Below are 22,104 nucleotides of genomic sequence, written 5' to 3'. Positions count from 1 at the left end.
CCATCCCCTACCCAAGAGACAATCTGTAACCCCAACTTCCAGAAGAAATCCTCAAAGAAAACAGTTGAATTAACACAGCTGGCTATGGAATACACTCTGGCTCAATATGGACATAGCACTAATGTATCTGACATTCAGACTCAATCTAATTCTATTAACAATGAAAAAAATCTAATAGTTACCTTGGTAAAATAAGAAATAATTTGAAAAAAATATTTCAGATTCCCAGTATCAGCTTTACTTCCCTTTGCAGTTTTCTCCTCCACTGAGAGTCCTGGTCCAACCCAGTGCAGAATGTCCATGCAGTTTCCCCACTAAATGGTGGGAGAATTGCCACACACTTGACTCCCTTGCTGGAGCAAATTTGGAAAACAAAAAGTGCAAACAGATGGCAGCAATTTCAAAACCTGCCCGTTTACAGTGAAATTTGGTGGTTGCCGACAGTTAAGTGCAGAAATACCAACATTTCCCAGCAAAGTTCAGGCCATAATTTGGGAATTTCCCTCAGTCTATACCAGGTGAGACAAAGATTCACATGCACCTCCTCCAGCCTCGCCTACTGCAGTCAGTGCTCCTGATGTGGCCTCCTCTACATCAGCGAGACTAAGCGCAGACTGGGTGACCATTTTGCAGAGTACCTACGCTCTGTCAGCAATGGCCACCCCAAGTCCCAGTCACATGCCATTTTAATTCCCCTTCCCATTCCCGCACTGACCCATCAATCCTCAGCCTCTCCGATGCCAGGGTGAGGCCCAACACAAACTAGAGTAACACCACCTCATGTTCCACCTGGATAGCCTACATCCAGATGGTATGAACACCGCATTTTCCAATATCAGGCAATCCTCCTCTCTGGTGTTTCCTGCCCCTCTTCCCCCTTCCACCCCCCCTCCAATCCTCTTATTTTTTTTTCCCCTTTCCCACCCACCAACCCCCTCCTGGTTCCATCTACCCACTACAGAGATCATATTCTCACAGGCCTCCTCCCCACCCCACCTCAGTCCTTAACCTGGTTCTGGTTCCATCTGCCATACACCTCTCCCCTAACGGTTCCCATTCTCACCTCCTTTACTTAGAGTCCAGCACTGGTTGCACTTTGTGTTTCTGCTTATCACGCTCCAGCAGGCGTCTCCAACCTTCATCCTCCCTCCTCCCACCTCGCTCCATCTGCCTCATTTCTTTTTGTCTGTCTCCATCTATCACCTGCCTCTGTCTCCCAACTCCAACCCCCACCCTGCAACCTGCCCGTCATCTTTCACCCCTTCCCAGTCCACCAATCGCCTTGGGCTCCTGTCTCACGACTCCCTCTCCTCTCTTTATACTGGCCACTTCCATAGAACCATAGAACAGTACAGCACAATACAGGCCCTTCGGCCCACCATGTTGTGCTGACCATTAAACCACGCCTAAGACTATCTAACCCCTTCCTCCCACATATCCCCCTATTTTAAATTCCTCCATATGCTTATCTAACAATCTCTTGAACTTGACCAATGTACCTGCCTCCACCACCACCCCAGGCAGCGTATTCCATACCCTAACCACTCTCTGGGTGAAAAACCTCCCTCTGACGTCTCCCTTGAACTTCCCACCCATTACCTTAAAGCCATGCCCTCTTGTATTGAGCATTGGTGCCCTGGGAAAGAGGCGCTGGCTGTCCACTCTATCTATTCCTCTTAATATTTTGTACACCTCTATCATGTCTCCTCTCATCCTCCTCCTCTCCAATGAGTAAAGCCCTAGCTCCCTTAGTCTCCCCTCATAATCCATACTCTCCAATCCAGGCAGCATCCTGGTAAATCTCCTCTGCACCCTCTCCAACGCTTCCATGTCCTTCCTATAATGAGGCAACCAGAACTGGACACAGTACTCCAAGTGTGGTCTAACCAGAGTTTTGTAGAGCTGCATTGTTACCTCGCGGCTCTTAAACTTGATCCCACGACTTATAAAAGCTAACATCCCATAAGCTTTCTTAACTACCCTATCCACCTGTGAGGCAACTTTCAGTCATTTGTGGATATGAACCCCCAGATCCCTCTGCTCCTCCACACTCCCTAGAATCCTGCCATTAACCTTGTACTCCACCTTAGAGTTAGTCCTTCCAAAGTGTACCACCTCACACTTCTCCGGCTTGAACTCCATCTGCTACTTCTCAGCCCAGTTCTGCATCCTATCAATATCAAGCTTCAACAGCCCTCCACACTATCCACAACACCACCGACCTTTGTGTTGTCTGTAAGCTTGCTAACCCACCCTTCCGCCCCCTCATCCAAATCATTAATAAATATCACGAAAAGTAGAGGTCCCAGAACCAATCCTTGTGGGACACCACTAGTCACAGCCCTCCAATCTGAATGCACTCCCTCCACCACAACCCTCTGCTTTCCCCAGTCCTAATATAGGGTTTCGACCTGAAATTCAACGATTCCTCCTCCCCCTCCATAGTTACTGCTCAACCCACTGAGTTCCTCCATCAGATTGTTTGTTGTTCCAGGATCTGCAGTCTCCTGTGTCTCCACAGAAAATTACGTTACACTGGGATACCAATTCAATCATTATAGATTAATACCCTCTGAAGCAGAGGCACAGTTCAGTCTGAGAAAACAGTTTCACATTTAGTTGGTCTGGGACATGAAACCTGAAAGTTACAACTTTTGTAACTGCCCTCTGCTTCATTTCCAAACTAAAACAAGTATCTGAATTGATCCCCATTTAAACCAGAGGTATTGAAAAGAATACGAAAGGTTTATAGAAAAACAATCATGGTCCAGATGCTGGGTGGATGAGTAGCACCACGGCAGATCAGCTTATACAAAGAACAGTGTGTGGAAAAGGACATCTCAACTTTTCAAGGTGTAATTGGTCAGGCTGACAGCATGCATCATGGCTCCTCTAATCCCACCACCTTCCCACAGATACCAAGATTAATCCTTTTCTTTTGCAACTGTGTGGACCACTTTTCAAATAAACATGCAGATCAGGCATTTCGTCCTAGGGACTTGGGTGCAGGTCAGGGAATCAAGCTGGTGCCAAAAGTACTGGAGCCAAAAGTTCTTAATCTCTGTTCTGCTTCTGTGCAAACCTCGAGAAATAAATGCACTTCTTGGTGGAACAAGGAAACATTGTATCCATACTTTGTTGCTCGCCTTCCACCCTATCTCCTCAAATACTTTCCTTAATGCTGGAATATTAATTGTCACCAGATTCTCACTCACACCTCCAGACTATCTAATGTTTCTTGTAGGGACAGACAGTAGGCTGCTGAACAGGTACTAGGGCATCAGATCCCCAATCTCACTCCAACCTTGGTCCTGCTCACAGCAACGTTTAACCACCTATAGTCAGTAGATACCAAATCTTTCATCGTCATCCCCAATTCAAACCTTCCGCCAATTATTCCTTACCGGGTTTTGCCTGGAACTACCCCAATACAATCAGCATACAGGTTGTATGCATTCAGACCCGAATACCACACAAGGTACATCACCTCCATAACCTGTAAAGAAAAAAAACTTTGTAATCTTCTCAAAATTAATTGTCCCGTGCCAAAAAGGTTAATAGATTTATACTGTGTTTCTAGTTTACCCCGCTAACCAATCTTAACCAACTACATTACCAAAGGACTGGGTCAGAGGTGCTGGCAAGCACATAAAGCATAATTCCCATGATTAAGTCACTGCATAAAAGCACAGGACATTGGAAGCAATGCTAAGTTATCATTAGGCACTGTTTAGGTTTCAATTTGAGCCTGATTCTAGGCAGCACAGATTAGGAAGGACATCAAGGCCTTGGAGAACTTGAGGATGAGGAATTCATTTAGATGGAAACACCAGAGAAGCTGGAGTTGTTCCCTTTTTTTTCACCATTGTGGGCATAGCCAGAAGTTGTTGCCCATCTTTAATTGCCCTTGAGAAGGCAATGGTCAGCTGCCACTTTGAACCACTTCTCACGAAGGTACTCCTACGATGCTGCTGGGTAGAGAGTTCCAGAATTTAGAACCAGTGACATCGAAGGAATAACTATATACTTCTATGCATTGTGCAACTTGGAGGGGAATCTTTGGGTGTTGATGTTCCAACAAACCTGCTGCCTTTGTCCTTCTCGTGGTCACAGTTATGGGTTTGGGAGCAGAGGCGGCTATTGGGATAGTTGTTGAAAATGATGATGAATTCTAATACAGCAAGCAAGGAGAAATTGTTTCCACAAACAGGAGTATCCAGAGAACACAGCCACGATAATTGCCAATGCAAGAACTAGAGGGAGAAGTGGGTAATTATTTTAGGTGGGTACTGATGACTTGGAACAGAGGTGAAAGCAGGTTCAACAATAAACTGCTATAAGGAATTTATTTGCAGAGCCTTAAAGAAAGAGACTAATTAGCTCCTCCAAAGAGCCAGCAAGAAGTGATGGGCAACAGGTTTCCTCGTTATTCCTCTTGTGCACTATTTTATTTAGTTTTAGGTAACTTATAGTAATTTTTATGTCTTGCACTGTACTACTGCTGCAAAACAACAAATTTCACTAAGTACGTCAGTGATAATAAACCTGATTCTGGTTGACCGCATACAAGGGCATATTATAAATGGGGGATTTTACTGGAACAAATACGAAGGAACCATTTCCACTTAGGGAGGGTAGGAAACCAAAAGACCCAAACTACAAAAGAAAACTAGAAGGTATGGTGAATTTTTTTTTAAATTTTAAATTCAGTAAGCTGCAACACACAGCTTGAAAGAATAATGGAAAGAGATTAACTGGTAATTTCAGAGGGGGAATAGAATACCAAGAGGAACATTGTGCAAACTATGGAAAAAGGATGAAGGAGTGATCTGTAAAAATGGAGGTAAATGGGAGAGTGTACAAAGTGATACTCACCTTTGACATACAGTTCTGATCTTTATTATTATGGAAGTTGCATTTTCCCCCAGAACAGCAGAACTTCTGAAGATCAGACCAAAGCCTAAAACAAATTGCGGACAATAAATTAAATATTCAGTCCCTAAACTCTACCAGAATAATCTCATCTTACTTTCAGGGTGGATATACCAGGTGGTACCCAATCACGAGATGCAGATTGGGATGAACACAGACAAGTATGGAAAAAGAACAAAATGGCATCTGGTGGTTGGATGAACTCTGCTCGTGTGCAGAGACAACAGACAGGCAGATTTTCATCTTCATTATCCACAACACAAACTAACATGCGAGGCTGTGACCTTACCAGATTTCAATTCCATTGATTTCTAAAAATCCACACTAAGGCTAATCGGTTGCATGACAATAACACAGCACAAGAAAACAAACCAAAAACAAAAATCACATCACACACTGCACTTGGACAAAAGTCACAATCCTTCACATTAGTCAGCTCATAAGAAAAAGCTGTTCATTACCCACTCCCTAACAAACACCAACTTCAAGGGAAGTTGAGATACATAACACATAGCTACAGAAAGTTAAACATCATCATTCAAAAAATGGGTTGGAAAGGGGGAAAATAAGAGGATAAGAGTACTTACAGCCCAGCTACTTGCCTCCCGAACATCCCCTACCCCTATTTCTTGTACCAGCGTAAGATACTCATTAAAATCATGTGTGAATGGACACAAAGGTTTGTGCTCTTGTGCAGATTGGAAGGAAACGTGAAAAAGAAACAGAATGCTGGAAATACCCAGAAGTTCAGACCACATCTGTGCAGAGCAACAGGGTCAAGGTTTCAGCTCAATTACCTTTCATCATTATTTCAGATTTCCAATATTTGCAGTTTTATTTTATTTTCAAGGAAGCACAAAGGCAGTACAAGCTGATGAGGCATCCACAACACCACATAGATACCCATTGGAGTTAAACATAGAACACTACAGTGCAGTACAGGCCCTTCAGCCCCTGATGTTGTGCCGACCTTTTAACCTACTCTAAGATCAATCTAACCATTCCCTCCCACATACCCCTCAATTTCTCTATCATCCATGCGCCTAAGAGTCTCTTAAATGTCCCTAATGTATCTGCCTCTACCAACACCCCTGGAAATGCATTCCATGCACTCACCGCTCTCTGTGTAAAAAAAAACTTACTTCTCATATCCCCCCGTACTTTCCTCCAATCACCTTAAAACTATGTCCCCTCATGTTAGCCATTTCCACCCTAGGGAAAAGTCTCTGGCTGTCCACTCGATCTATGCCCCTTATCATCTTGTACACCTCGATCAGGTCATCTCTCATCCTCCTTCACTCCAAAGAGAAAAGCCTTAGGTGACTCAACTGATCCTGATAGTTCTGGTGAAAGATCTGAAATGTTAATTGTTCCTCTTTCCACAGATGCTGCCTGACCACCTGAGTACTTCCAGCACTTTGTTTTTTTTATTCCAGATGCCCTTTATAAAATTTACAGCAAGCCAGAGGCCATACTGGCCTAAATATTCTGTTACATAACATTGTTCCCCACCCTCCCAAAATAGGAGAAATATACAACCATTTTCAAGTCACTCTAGATATCCACATAGTATTTCCTCCAAATATCATTTCCCCGCCAGGGTGACTATGATAACTTCAATACTCATGCAACACATATTGGGGGAACATGCTAATGGCTCTTGATCAATTCATGCCTTCCTAAATGGTATGTTATACTGTCTATCAATTTTCTCTTCCCAATCACTTGCCAACAACCAGGCCTGTAATCAGTCTATTTCTCCCTTTTTAAATATTGATACCATTAGCAGTTGTCAGACCCCTTAAAACCTAGGTGAAGAGGTGGAAAGCTGCATTAGTACAGAAAGCTCTTTTTTTCGTTGACAAGGATATGCCAGTCCAAATACCCACCCACCCCCCCCCACCAAGCTGTAATGATTTTCATGGCATACTGGTTCCTCTACTCAAAAAACAATTGCCCTGCCCTGAAACTCTCGTGCACCTTAATGGATACAGCCTTTGGTCACAAGAGGACTAGAAAACCACAGATTAGACAGATCCTACATTATTTCATCCCCTGCTTCTTCTAATAGCTCGGGGTGCATTTCACCCATACCAATTTATAATTTTTCTCCTACAAAGGATGGCAAATCCCTCAATATTTTCTCCCTCACTGTTTACAACCAGCAATATTCCTCAGTCCTCCTCAAATCCAATGTCTGTGCCATACTCTACTTTTTTTTAAAAACAGAGACGCAAAGTACTTAAATATTCTGTTCTCCCCCCATCTTTTACACTGATTTATCCAGTCAATATTACAGAAGATGTTGTTCAATTTCAGCCCTATTGTTTTTCTACTTTAGATGTCTGCCTATATAGTCGTCTTCTTGTTTCCCCTCTGAACATTGCAAGTGTCCATAAGTACAAGCCCAGTATTACCTTAGTCCTTTTGAGTTCTTCTGTTCAACCCACTAGCCTCAGCTACAATTGTTTCTTTACCTAACTGTGTGGCTCCCCCTCCTCGCTCATTTGAAAACTCTAACCAAGAATGTTGAGGTGGCATCCCTTCCCTTTGTTAAGCATGCTTCAGTATCATACTTCCACATGTGCCCCCAATGCATCTGCTTTATTCATTAGACAGAGGAGTCTGGCATGTTACACTGAACAGTGCCAGAGCCCTTTAACAATTTGCTAGCCTCTGCTTCCTCTGCCTTCCAAACTACTTACAAATTCTGCTGCAAGTTAAAGTCGGGGAACAATTGCCTAATTAGTAAGAAAACAAAGAGTGAGGCTATTCAAGTTTTATTTCTTCAAGCTGCAGGTCAAGATATTTTTGTTTGGCTTCAGTTTCAAATCTTTTTTTTTAACTGAGTGACGCAAGCATAATACACACTAAATGCAAGAAACAAAAAAAATTGCAGCTCACAAACTGATAAACACTATAAACATGTTACATGTATTTTGAAGAAATGCATTCATCAACCTGGACCTAAAATGTATAACACAGCTTCTGTAATTGGCCTCTACATTATAAGCCGTTATACTTGCTTGATTTTGGACCTTTGGAGGATGGCCTGATAACGTACTGGTTGGGTCATCAGCTCTACAACTGTTTTATAAACTCCTTAATCCAAATAAGCCATGTCACAGGAATGCTGCAGAGATAATGAGTTGTTAGTACTTACGAAGATTCCAACAGCCCATGGTAGTATGCAAAGTAAACCAAAGAGTTGTCGTTGTACTCCCAGCTAGACAATCCATTTCCGACTGCCATTCCCTGAAATAAAGCAGGACTGACGTCATTCCGGAACACGTTGGCCATTCCATCAGATCACAGTTCAAATTCTATTTTTGTCCAATGTCCTTTGACGCCTTTACCCAACAAAAATCTGAGATTTAAAATTTTCGAGAGTCGACGTCCACAATGTTTTCAAGGATAAAGTTCCAGAAATTTGCTGTGCCGTGCGCAAGGAGGTGCTTCCTGACATCATTCTGAACTGACATAATGCAACGACAGTTCCCTTATCCTGGAATCTCCAGCCTCGGGAAATAAATATGTATCTACTTATCAAATAGAGGGCTATGGGTAAGCCTAGTAATTTCTAGGGTAGGGACATGTTCGGCACAGCTTTGTGGGCTGAAGGGCCTGAATTGTGCTGTAATTGTTCTATGTTCTATAAATCTTTTCAATGTTTCAAATATTTTTATTAGATCGTTCCTCTATTTCTAAACCAAGGATTTACAACTTAAAATTACCAGCACCACAGCACTTGGGAAAAAGAAAACAAGAGGATTCTAAACAAATTCCTCCCAGACAAACCAAACAGCTACCTCTGATTCTCTCTAGTTGAACACCAATCCAGAAGAACATTAAACCACGTAGATGGGATCTTCCAGGTTCAATTGTAAATAAGTTGAGTTAGCTTGGGCAGCAACTGCTGAGCTAGTTCCTTCATGCCTAATCCAGTAGCTATAGCAGAGCTTCATCTCAACTGCTATACAGTTGCTGTACTACAAAGAGTGAGGAAACAATTTAGTTTTATACTGGTTCTTGCGAGATAGGCTATAGCAGCAAACTAGCATTTATTGCCCATCCTTAGGTACCTTGAGGACATTAATCAACTGTGTATTCTGGGCTTGGAGTCACATGCAAGTTGTCTGAACAACTGTGGCAAGTTCCCTTCCCTGAAAGGCATTAATTTACAATAGCTTTTTGCTGTCACCCCACATATTCGGTCTCACTGTTCCATGTTGGGATTTGGATTTACCGTTGCTGGTGCAGTTTTCATCACCAGGCTTCTGCATTAATCCAACAGAACATCCAACAAATTCCACTGCGTTTTGCTTTTGTAAGGAACAATGACAATGATAATTTATGGGTTTCCCCTCATCATTCTAAAGTACAAAGACCAAGTATCCCCTCTGGATTCCCCCCCCCCCCCGGAGTGCTTTGCTGACAATGAAATGTTCTTGAACAATTATAATGAAGGAAGTGCAGCAGAAAATTCACATATGCAATAAACTGTAATGAGACAGTGATCAGGTAATATACTTTAGTGAATTTGATTGAAAGAAAGTCAGGACAATGGGGAGAACACCTCTTATACTCCTCAAAAGAGTGCAATGGGATCTTCAGTTAACATTTAATCTTAAGGTAGTACATCTTACAATACTACACTCACTCAGTATAGATATATGGAGTGAGGAATGAGAAGATTTCCAGACCTTCTTTCCCCATCCGATTCAAGTGTAACACACCCAACTAGCTAGCTGGGATTCATAGGTAAAACGCTGTAGATTTGAAGATGTGAAATATAAACCCAAAATGCCAGAAATGTTCAGGTCAGGCAGAAGTTGTAGAGGTAAAAAAGTCAGTGCTCTGGTCCATAACGTTATCAGAGAAATAAACTATTAATCTCAAACAATAAATATCCTCCTCCACAGCTGCTGCAAAATTTGTTGAATATTTCCCACATTTTCTCAATGATTTGCAACTTTTCAGCTCCTACCTTAAAATTAATTTGCCAGTCAGTCATGACACGCTCTGCTAGTGTTGGTACGTAGATTCCTCCATAACTCTCTCCAGTGATATAGAATTCATTCTTCTTGTATTCCGGGAAAAGCCGGAAGAATTCTTTCACGGCAAGGTAATTATTAAATGAAACCTGGAAGAGGAGAAAGAGGGAGCAAGAGCAAAGAAGTTGAAAAGCAGGATTAATATTAAAAGCAGCATTAAATACAATGAAAATACCAGTACCAGCTAAGTGACAATATCTCATTTTTACACGAGGATACAAACTACACCAAGTAAAAATGAATGAGGGTATACAATTGCGATAGAATGTTCACACCAATCTGAACTCACTATACTTTCTAAGTGATGTCTATTCAGCTGCAAACCTTGGCATAGGTTGATCTGGAAGCGGACATATGCCAAGAGGAGATGAGGGGTTCCAACCTCAATACCCAGCAATTACCTGAACAGATATGGGAATAAAAAATGGAAGAGACTCCAGTGGCTAGAATCATGCAGTATGATATAATAATAAAGCAATCTATGGCAGCCTACAGCAGAACCTGGAAAGAGTCCTGGTCTGTCAAACTGAAGGCAAGAACTGTCCACTGCAAGTCCAAGATAATGACCATTTCAAACAAGAGAAAACAAAGAAGTCATTTACCCTTAATCTTCAATTTCACCATCACCTTGGGGTCACCACTGACCAGGAACAGAATATGACAATCTTCACAACACCACAACTACAAAAGCTAGGCAAACATTGCTCATAAGCTCAGAGCCTCTCAACTTTCTGAAAGATTAAGTGTAATGGAATTTTCACCTGGATGGATACAAAAGCAAAACTCAAAAACATTCCAAACCATTTAAGGTAGCACTGCTCCTTCAGTCAATGCCCCTAGACTTGACATCAGCCCCTCCACTGACTACACAACAACTTACCAAGAATACTACACAGCATCTCACTCCCCTATCTGCTACACTGAGAAGGACAAGAACAGTAATGTTGTGGGAACACCTTGACCTCCAAGACTTGCTGAGTCACCACCCTTACAACCAACGTAGGAGCAACGCAGGACCACTGCAATTCAAGGAATAGGACCATATCCTGCACCACCTTGACAGGGCAAATGAGAACAGGCGATAATTACTAACCTCGGTCACGTGAACAAACACACTGATGGCCAAATGCATTCCCTACCTGTCACTCACATAAAACCATCATCTCACCTCAGTATCATTGGTTCGGTATTGCTTGTTATCATCGTAGGAAAATCCAACCTCTGCCGGTGACTCAAGGTATAGCATATTCGCAATCTGTAAAGGACATTTGGTTCATCATAGTGTAAAATTAAACAGTTACAATGGAAAGGGCAAAAGCTGATGGTTAAACCTTTTAATACATATACATAAGTTAGAGTAAATCATCTAAGCCCACTTACACACCTGAACACATGATGTGTTTCTTTACTTCCTACATTATTACCTCCTTTTGCCTTGCACCATCATTCTGTTTGTTATCTAATCTCTCGTCTTCCACCCTGTTGTATGCCTTCGCTCTTGTTCCCCTGAATTATCCCCTGCCAGCCTTCAGCCTCTCCTGGATCTTAACATTTTAACATGCCCATTTCTGATGAAAGATTACCTGCCCGAAACATTGACTGTTTCTCTTTCCATAAATGCTCCTTAACCTGCTGAGTATTTTCTACTTTTATTTCTAATATCACCTTATATGGCTTATTGTTGATACTTGTTTGATAATCCTCCTGTGAAGAATCTTGGGATGTCTTGGGTCATTAAGGTGCTAATGTCATTATATATAGAAGTTAGTTATTAATGAATTTGCTGCTGAAAGCTGGTCAGATTGAACAAGGGATAACACAAGACATTGAAAACCAAAGAGATACATACCATGTTCCAGGAGTAAGGATTGTATTGGAGTGTCTTCCCATCAGGTTGGATCTGCAAAGTGAACACCAACATTAAGCCCCGTTTGCTGAACTCTGTAGACAATTTTGAGATTAACACCAATATTTAGCACTTTCAGCCAAGCGAGAAGGTTGTGGGTTCAAATTCCTACTGACAAAATTTAGATTTACATGCCAATACATTATTGAAGGAGTGTTGTACCATAAGAGATACTGTCCTTTAAACTGTGGCCTTGTTTATTCCATAGACTGTGTTAAAGAAATGTAGAAGAATCCTCCTTGGCATCCTGGCTAACATCTATGCTTCAACTAAGTGTCTAAATAGATTATCTAGCCATTTATTTCCTTGCTGTCCATGGGGACCTTACTAGGAATAAATCTGCTGCCATATTCATATTTGTATATTATGAACAATAACTGCAAAAATCATTGGTTGTGAAGTGCATCAGTACATAAAAAGGTACAATACAAATAAATACCAACCTTTTTCCCTTTAAGATAGAATTTGAACGAGCCTGTACATATATAGCAGTGTTATCCAAATTCTGCAACTCTGTTGCAAGATACTTCATTACAGCACACATGGTTTACAGGCACTGATATTCATCCAGTTACAACTGTTCTTAATGAAAGAATCTGTGCAGTTGTGCCAAGATATTTGACTGTGGACAGCATCACAACTGAGTTCAATTACCATCAAATGAATATGAAATTTCCAACGAGAGGCATGCTGATGTTTACCAATTTCACCCCCAAAATACACTTTATTCATAAAGTATGAAGATACTGTATACCATTGGGACATGACATCATCTTCATTCACTGCACCCACCATATCCCTACATTAGAGACATGTTGAGCAAATGTTTCATCCCCAAACATGTCATTAGTGAAACCTCTGAGAGGCTGTTGGCTAGGGCTCAGCCCAGTGTCCAGTAGCAGCAGGACTCCATTCAGTGGTACACCCCCCCACCCTACAGAGCCATTGCATGGCTGCACTGAGCTTCAGCACGTCCCTCAGAATGTATTCCTGCACCTTGGAATGCAGCAGTCGACAGTATTCAGTTGCTGATGGCTGCTCGACTGGAAGGCCAACGAGTCTCAGGCATACCAAAGTACACCAATGTTTGTCGCAATGCCTGTCCCTCGGAACAGCCCACGGAGCTGTATTACACAACTGCTTGGGATGAATCTTGACAAAGGCCCAATGTTTCCCTTTTCAGACTTCCTTGACAAACACACAGTCCACAAGATAGTGGAGGACCACCTCAACCCCACCACAGCCACCATGGGGGCAACATGAAGTGGGATTGAAATGCCAGCTCACAGCTCCAGTGATCTGGGTTCAGTCCTGACCTACACTGCCGTCTGTGCAGAGTTTATACATTCTCCGTGACCACGTGGGTTTTTTTTTAAAAGGATTCTGGTTTCCTCTGACATTCCAAAGATGTGCAGGTTGGTAGATTGATTGGCCACTGCAAATTTGAGGGGAGTTTTGGGGAATGAGGGAAGAATAAAATGGGATTGGTGTAAATAGATGCTCAATGGTCTGACTCAGAGCCAAAGGACCTGTTTCCATGCTTTATGGCCATTTTCTCCCCCCACTTTCTCTGTACACATTCCAATGGGCATAATCCATTTTGGATCTCCAGATGAAATGGAAGAGAACTTGGGTGACTGCCTCAGTACACAGGAGCAGGGTATGGGCCTTACCCATGCCGTGTACAATAACACTGAGCACACCTCACACCCAATCAAGTTCTTTCATACAACAGAGAGGGTGCTGCTCCCATATTTCCCACTTCTGTTTCAACTTGGCTTTTCACTCCAGCCAAGTCCCTTTCTAGGGTCAAGGGTATCAAGGCTAATTGTAGCATCCCTACAGACTTATAGAACAGAAAGCATTCATTGAAATGGGTCACCCCTTAGTAGCATACCAAATCATTGCCAAAAATTAGATTGAACTAATGGAGGAGCCAAATACTCTGCTCACCAAGAAGGGGCCATGTTCGTTTAGAAGTCCATCCAAGGAGCTGCAGCCTGGGCCTCCATTCAGCCAGAGCACCACAGGATCACGTTCAGGATGCCCCTGAGACGCCACAAACCTGCAAGGCAACAGCAGCAATTATTAAAGATGAATTGACTTTGTTTAACGTACAAAGGTAATTGGTTTATTATTGTCACCTGTCTGTAATACAGTGAAAAGTACATCGAGGTAGTGCAAGAGGATCAGAAAAAAAGAATGCAGAATATGGCGTTACAGTTACAAAGAAACTGCAATGCAGGCAGACAAATAAAGTGCAAGAGCCACGATAAGGTCGATCCAGAGTTCATCTCTATCGTATAAGAGGTCTGTTCAACTGTCTTGTAACAGTGGGATAAAAGCTGTCCTTGAGCCTGGTGGTACGTGTGATCAAGCTTTTGTATCTTCTTGAACACAGGATGAGAAACAGGCCACAACTAGGCTGGGAAAATTTAACAATGTTTATTTCTAAATTCCTTCCTGAAAAGTGCTGACTCTTGCCAAGATCATAGATCACAGAATTATACAGAATGGAAAGAGACTCTTTGGACCAACTAGTCCATGACAACCAAGATGCCCCATCCAAGCTAGTCCCAATTGCCAGCATTTGGCTCATAACCTTCTAAACCTTTCCAAACTGTCTTTTAAAAGTTGTTATTGTGCCTGCCTCAACTACTTCCTCTGGCAGCTCATTCCACACTGATACCACACTTTGTGCAAAAAAAAAGTTGCCCCTCAAGTTCCTATTAAATCTTTCCCCTCTCACCTTAATCCTATGCTCTCTAGTTCTTGATTCCCTAACCCTGGAAAAATACTGAGTACATTCACCCTGTCTATGCCCCTCACGATTTTATACACATCTATAAGATCACTTCTCAGTCTCCTATGCTCCAAGGAATAAAGTTCCAGCCTGTCCAACCTCTCCCTATAACTCAGTCCCTCAAGTCCTGGCAACATCCTTTTAAATCTTTTCTGCACTCTTCCCAGTTTAATAACATCTTTCCTATAGCAGGGCGACCAGAATGGAACACAATACTCCAAGTGCGGCCTCACCAGCGTCCTGTACAAGTGCACCATGACCTCTCAACATTTATACTCAAAGTCCTGACTTTGCCCAGCGTGCCAAAAGCCATCTCCACCACTGTCTACCTGTGACTCCACTTTCAGGGAACCATATACTTGTAAGGTCCCTCTGTTCTACAACACTCCCCAGGGCCCTGCCGTTCACTGTGAAACCCCTACCTGGATTTGACTTTCCAAAATGCAAAACCTCGCACTTGTCTGAATTAATCTCCATTTGCCATTCCTCAGCCCACTTACTCAGCTCATCAAGATCCCCTTGTAATTTTTGATAACCTTCATTTTCCACTATACCACCTATTTTAGTGTTGTCTGCAAACTTACTAACCCCGCCTTGTACATTCTTATCCAAATCACTGATAAAGATGACAAACAACAATGGGCCCAGCACTGACCCGAGGCACACCACTAGTCATGGTCCTCCAGTCCGAGAAACAACCTTCCTCCACCACCACCCTCTGCTTTCTACCATCAAGCCAACTGTGCATCCAATTCGCCAGCTCTCCCTGGATTCCACACGATTTAACCTTCCAGAGCAGCCTACCATGTGGAACCTGATCGAAGGCCTTAACTGAAGTCCATATAAACCACGTCTACCGCCCTGCCCTCATTGACTTTCTTGGTCACATCATCAAAATACACAATCGAGTTTGTAAGACGATCTTCCGTGCACAAAGGCATGCTGACTACCCCTAATCAGCCTGTCTTTCCAGATGTATGTATATCAGAAGACAAAAGAAACCGAAGCTGGAATCTGGAGCAAAAAATAAGCAGCTGGAAGAACTCGGGCGGGGGGGGGGGGGTCAGGCAGCATCTGCGAAGGCAAAGGGATAGTCGACATCGAGACCATGAGGGAAGAGGGTATAGAAGTGGTGAGAGGGAGGTGTAAAGCAGGGGCTGGCAGGCAATAGGTGGAATCAGGTGAGGAGGGAGATGATGTTTGGATACAGCCAGATGGGGGAGGGCTGGAGTCAGGAGACAATGGCTGGTGGGTGATAGGTAGAGACACAGAGAAAGAGAAAAAAAGGGGACAGATGGAGCTAGGTGGCGGAGGGGAGGATCGAGGTAGGGACAGAGGCTGGTAGATGATAAAAGGAAACATAAGAGGATGCAGATTGTAGGTGAATAAGTGGAACCAGATAAGGGAGGGATGATGGGCAGATGGAGCACATTGTTTGCGCTTGTCTGACAGGGCGAGGCCAAACACAAACTAAAGAACTCAGTCCTGTCCACTGCCACGGTGAGGCCAAAATGCAACTATAAGAATAGCACCTCGTATTTTGCCTGGGTAGTCTGCAGTCCAACAGTGCAAACGTTGAATTTTCCATTTTCAGGTAACCCACACTCCGTGTGCTCCTTTCTCTCTCCTTCTCATTCCTCCCCAGCACTCTTTCCCCCCACATCACCAGTTTCATTTCCCTCCCTGCCTGGTTCCATCTCCTCCCCCAATGTCCTCCAGCTGCCTACTTCAATCATGAATATATTCAATGATTCAGCCTCCAGAACTCTGAGGAGAGAATTATAAAGATCCAAAAAAATTCTTCCATCTCTGTCATAAACTGAGCAACCACCTTATTCTAAAACTATGCTCACTAGTTCTGGATTGCCACCTGAGAGGAACATCCTCTCAGCCCCCTTAGAATCTTTTATGTTTTAATAAGATCATCTCGTTCTTCTAAATGATAATGAGTATAGGCTCAATATACCTCCCATGACAATCTGTTCATCCTGGGAATCAACCTGTGAACTTCCTCAAAACTGTTTCCAATGCAGATATATCTTTTAATAAGACCACAACTGTGTGCAATGCTCCAGGGGTACTGCATACTCCTTACTTAAGGATGTTAATGCATTGGAATCAGTTTAGAGAAGGTTTATGAGTCCAATAGCTGGAATAGCCAGTTGTTTTTGGAGGAAAAGTGGATAGGCTAGGCTTTGTTTAGTTTAGAAGTGTAAAAGGAAACATCTGAAATCATGGGGGGCCTTGACAGGCTGGATGTGGAGTGGTGTTCCTCTTGTGGGAAAATATAAACACACGAATTAGGAGTAGGCCGCTCAGCCCCTCAAGACTATTTTGTGGCTGACCTCAATTCCACATTCTGTTCTCCCCCTGTTTATCAAATATTTATCTACCTCCACCTTAAAAAGTTCAAAGACTCTGCTTCCACCACCCTTTGAGGAAGAGTTCCAAAGACTCGCCATTCATTGAGAAAATATTTTGTCTCATGTCTCAAAGGATCCTCGGAGTCCTGAATGTTTCAATCAAATCCCTCTAATTGTTCTCATAAGACAACCCACCCATTCTGAGTACGAGTCTAGTAAACCTCCTCTGAACTGCTCCAATGCACCAACATCAGTGAGAGCACATCTGGCATAAAACGTAGTGTTGGTCTTTCTTAAATTAACCCAAAGCCGGATACAAGTGAGGCACAACTTCCTATTTTTACATTCAATTCTCCTAGCAATAAATGGCAACATTTTGTTCGCTTCTGCTATTACTTGCTGTCTTTTGTGAATCATGCACTGAGACACCTAGGTCACGACTCCACAATCCTGAACGAGGAGTCATTGTTAAAATAAATAAGGGGTCACTCATTTTAGACAGGCAAAGTGAATTTTTTTTCTCTCAAAGGGCCACAAGTCTTTGGAAATCTCTTCCTCAAAGGAAGCAGAGTGATTTAACGTCTTTAAGGCTAAAGTAGATAGATTTTTGATATGGGAATGAAAGGTTACCGGAGTGGATGTGAATGTGGAGATGAGACTACAATCAGAGCAGTCACAAACACATTAAATGGCAGACCAAGCTCGAGTAGACAAGCCGCCTACTCCTGCTCCCAATTTGTAGGTTTGTATAAAAAGGGGATCCGGATAGAGTTCTGAGTATGCTGACTGGTTGCATCATGGTCGAATTCAAATGCACAGGAACGCAAGAAGCTGCAGACAGTAGTGTACTCTGCCCAATACATCATGAATACATCCCTCCCTACCATTGGTATTTACGGGAGGTGCTGCCTCAAGGCGGCAACATCTATCAAAGACCCCCATCTGGGCCATGCCATCTTCTTGCACCTACCATTGGGCAGGAGGTACAGAAGCCTGAAGTCCAACACCACCAGGTTCAAGAACAGACAGCTACTTCCCTTCAACTATTCAGTTCTTGAACCAAACGGCAAAACCCTAATCACTACGATTTAGCAAAACCGTGAATACTTTGATCACTTTGCACTAAAATGGACTTTTTTTTGTTCTTTCTTGTAAAAGTTGTGTGTAGTTTATATTTAATTTATGTTTTATATTGAATGCTGCTTATCTGATACTATGTACCTGTGATCTGCTGCAAGTAAGTTTTTCATTGCACCTGTGCACACATGGACTTGTGCATATGACAATAAACTCGACTTTGAGGAGAAAGGAAGAAGTGGAAATGAACACTCAAAGCCTTATCCACTATAATGGAGGGAAGTCATCAGGTGGTGGGGAAGGGGGCATAATGCAAGCACTGGGAATAACAGATTTAAGGGAGACAGTGGCCAGAAGAATAGCATGAAGCCTTAACAGGAAGTCCTAATACAATTGCTAAGCAAGTCAGTGAAGGTTTGTTTTTAATTTGTGAATTTTTCAGGGCGTGGGTGTCCCTGGCGAGGTCAGTAATTACTGCCCATCCCTAACCATACCTTGGAAAAAGTGGTAGTGAGCTCCTTTCTTAAACCACTGCAATCTGTTGTGAAAGTGCTCCTATGTTTCTAATTAGGAATTTCAGGATTTAGACCCAGTGATGAAGGAACAGTGAAATATTTCCATGACAGGGTAGTGTGCGACTTAGAGAGAACCTGCAGGTGGGAGGTGGTCCCACACACCCAAAGCCCTTGTCACCTTTGCTGGTAGAGGTTTGCAGGGTGGGGAGGTGCTGTCAGAGTAGCTTTGGTGGATTATGTAGAGCTACTGAGCTATACAGCACGGAAGACACGACCTTTGGCCCAACTTTTCCATGCCAACCAAGTTGCCTAACTGAGCTAGTCCTATTTGCCTGTATTTGGCCCATATCCCTCTAAACATTTTCTATCCATGTACCTGTCCAAATGTCTTAAATGTCATAAATGTACCCACCTCTACCACTTCCACTGGCAGCTCAGTCCATACATGTACCACCCTTTGGGAGGAAAAAATTACCCCTCAGGTCCCTTTTAAATCTTTCCCCTCCCACTTTAAACCTATGCCTTCTAGTTTTGGACTCTCCTATCCTGGGGAAAAGACTGTGGCTATTCACCTTACCTGTGCCCCTCATGATTTTATAAACCTCTACAAGGCCACTCCTTCAGCCTCCAAGGCCCCAGAGAAAAAAATGCCCAGCCTATCCAGTGTCTCCTTATAACTCAAACCATCCAGTCTGGGAACATCCTTGTAAATCTTTTTTGTACCCTTTCCAGTTTAATGACATCTTTCCTATAGGAGGGTGACCAGAACTGTCCACAGTACTCCAACTGTAGCCTTACCAGAGTCTCGCATAACTGCAACATCGCAACTCCTGTACTCATTATCCTGACCGATGAAGGCAAGGAAGCCAAATGCCTTCTTTTCTACCTGTCCCATCATTTTCCAGGGATGTAGGTGGTAAATTCTGCATTGATGGTGCACTACTACGGCAGGAATGAATAGTATGCCATCCAGTACACTAAACAATCAAACGAGTTGCTTTGTCTCAGCTGGCATCAAATTCCAATATTGCCGGAGTTGCACTCATTCAGGCGAGTGAAGACTATCCCATCAAGCTCCAGACTTGTGCCTTGTAGATGGTGGAAAGATTTGGGATTGTCAGGCGCTGAGTCACTCAATTGCCTCTGACCTGCTCTGTAGCCACAGTATGTGTGTGGCAGGTCCAGCTGAGTTTCAGGTTAATGGCAACTCCTGAATGTTTAAGGTTGAGTACTTGGTATTCAAATGATATTACTATCTCTCTTGTTGGAGATGGCCACTGCCTTGCACTATCGTATCACAAATATTATTTGCCACTTATCAGCCCATATCCAAATGTCATCTAGATTTTGCAAAAGTTAGACTGCTTTATTTGCTTTGGAGTTGCAAATAGAATTGAACATTGTGCAATCAGCAGCAAATATCCCTACTAATGACCTTACAATGGAAGGTCATTCATTCAAGAAGCACTGAAGATGGTTGGGCCTAAATGACTGCCCTGAGGAACTCGTGCAGTGATATCCTGGGCTGGGATAATTGACCACCAACAACCACCTTCTTTTTGGTGAGCTATTGACTCCAACCATTAGTATGTTTTGTCCTCAATGCCATCCTCAGTCAAATCCTACAATTATGTCAAGGGCACTCATTCTCACCTCATCTCTGGAATTCAGCTCCATTTTTGGTCCAAGGCTATAATGACATCTGGAGCCAAGTGATGCAGGAAAACCAGAGCTCTGTGTAATTGGAACAGGGCATCCCAACTCTTGTACTCAAATCCTCTTGAATTAAAGGCCAATATACTATTTGCCTTCCTAATTACATGCTAAATGGAATGTTAACAGTGATTTTATGCAGGACCCCAGCTTCTGCTGAACACCAATGTCCATCACTCTCTCACCATCTAAGTAAGTCTCCTGCCTTTATTTTTTTTCCCTATCAAAGTAAGTGACCATGTATTTTTCCACATTATATTTCAACTGCCACATGCTAAACCAAAATTCAATGTGAAACATGAGCCGTGTAAATGCAAATCACTCACCAGTAGTGGAGGTGTTTATTTTCAGATGTATTCAGGTACCCAGAGTATTGCCTGAAACTGGATTGTTTGACAAGGCCTGGGAGGTAAATAATCTCATCCTCGGCTGGAGCAGATTCAGCAACAAAGACGTGAACTACCAGAATCAAAACCACAAGAGAAATCATCTGCTCAGGAAAAAAAAAGAGCTGACATCAGTGGTATAGTTTAATGCCTGTGAGGAATGCTCTACTACCCATTCGAATGTTGTGATCGATTAACAGCTAGACTATCCAAGGAGACTATGGGATTATCCCTTCTATTTCAGGTCATGAGACCCACAACATTCAGGTGAGAGCACAGACCTCATTTTAACATCCAACAGCACAGAACTTGCTCAGTTGCACACGAGTTTGTCAGCTTGGGCTTCCTACTTAAATCTTTGCAGTGGGACTCAGAGCACTTGGACCAACATTTTAAGAATCAGACTGAGGAAAATGACTCCAAGACACACAGCAGAGTGAATTGGCCCAAGGGGCTGGGGATCTGAGCTGCAACTCCCCAGGAGACAGGGCACTCCGCCTCCCCCCCCCCCCCATCCTGACCATCCCCTCGACCCCCAGTGAAGGGACGTCATGCATACTTGTGGCGACCATCGCACCCCTGGACCCAGACACACTGACCACCGCCTCACGGAGGGAACACGATCACCTTCTCTGCACTTGCACCGCCTCCCACGACCAGGGCTCAGCCCTCAGCCGCCCTCCCGGTCTGGGGACACAACAACCTCCCCCAGCTCTAGCCCAGGCACGGGGGTCACCCACGGGCAGAGGAGGCACCATCCTGAGATCACAACAAAACTCCCGGCGCTAGAAAGTCCCCGGTATAACACGGGACCCCGGCCCGGTCCGACTCACCTCGGCAGCCCACCGCCACGGCTCCTCGGCCCGTCGCCCCGCCCTCACCGTCACGCGCTGCAACCTTGCAAGTCACGTGAGGCCTATTCGCGGTCTGTGATTGGAGGTGGGGCGGGCACGGGTTGTCCGCCGCTGCCCGGTGGCGTATAGGGTGGATCCCACAGCTCCCCTCCTTCCCCCCTCCTCCCCTCCTTCCCCCTCCCTTCCCCCTCCCTCCCCCTCCTCCCCCCTCCTCCCCCCTCCCTCCCCCTCCTCCCCCCTCCCTCCCCCTCCTCCCTCCCCCTCCTCCCTCCCCCTCCTCCCTCCCTCCCCCCTCCTCCTCCCTCCTCCTCCCTCCCTCCCCCCTCCTCCTCCCTCCCTCCTCCTCCCTCCCTCCCCCCCCCCTCCCTCCCTCCCCCCTCCTCCTCCCTCCCTCCCCCTCCCTCCCCCTCCCTCCCTCTCCCTCCCTCCCCCTCCCTCCCTCTCCCTCCCTCCCCCTCCCTCCCTCTCCCTCCCTCCCCCTCCCTCCCTCCCCCTCCCTCC

General features: G+C 44.0%; 1 protein-coding gene across 1 annotated transcript in view; it reads right to left on the bottom strand.

Annotated features, from left to right (window-relative positions):
* ctsa (cathepsin A) overlaps positions 1-21,721 on the bottom strand; it is a 38,880-nt gene extending 17,159 nt beyond the window's left edge. The window contains exons 1-9 of the mRNA XM_052031707.1: positions 21,583-21,721; positions 20,690-20,853; positions 13,846-13,957; positions 11,836-11,886; positions 11,155-11,241; positions 9,920-10,075; positions 8,096-8,187; positions 4,876-4,960; positions 3,405-3,496 (exon numbers count right to left, since the gene is read on the bottom strand). Coding sequence (XP_051887667.1) covers positions 3,405-3,496; positions 4,876-4,960; positions 8,096-8,187; positions 9,920-10,075; positions 11,155-11,241; positions 11,836-11,886; positions 13,846-13,957; positions 20,690-20,853 — 839 coding nt within the window. The 5' untranslated portion in view covers positions 21,583-21,721. The remainder of the gene's footprint in view (positions 1-3,404; positions 3,497-4,875; positions 4,961-8,095; positions 8,188-9,919; positions 10,076-11,154; positions 11,242-11,835; positions 11,887-13,845; positions 13,958-20,689; positions 20,854-21,582) is intronic.
* Between the last annotated feature and the right edge of the window lie 383 nt (positions 21,722-22,104).

This window comes from Pristis pectinata, chromosome 16 (genome assembly GCF_009764475.1).
Source record: "Pristis pectinata isolate sPriPec2 chromosome 16, sPriPec2.1.pri, whole genome shotgun sequence".
In the NCBI taxonomy this organism is placed as follows: Eukaryota; Metazoa; Chordata; class Chondrichthyes; order Rhinopristiformes; family Pristidae; genus Pristis; species Pristis pectinata.
Note: the sequence above shows the minus strand (reverse complement) of the source record. Positions and strands in the feature narration are given on the sequence as shown.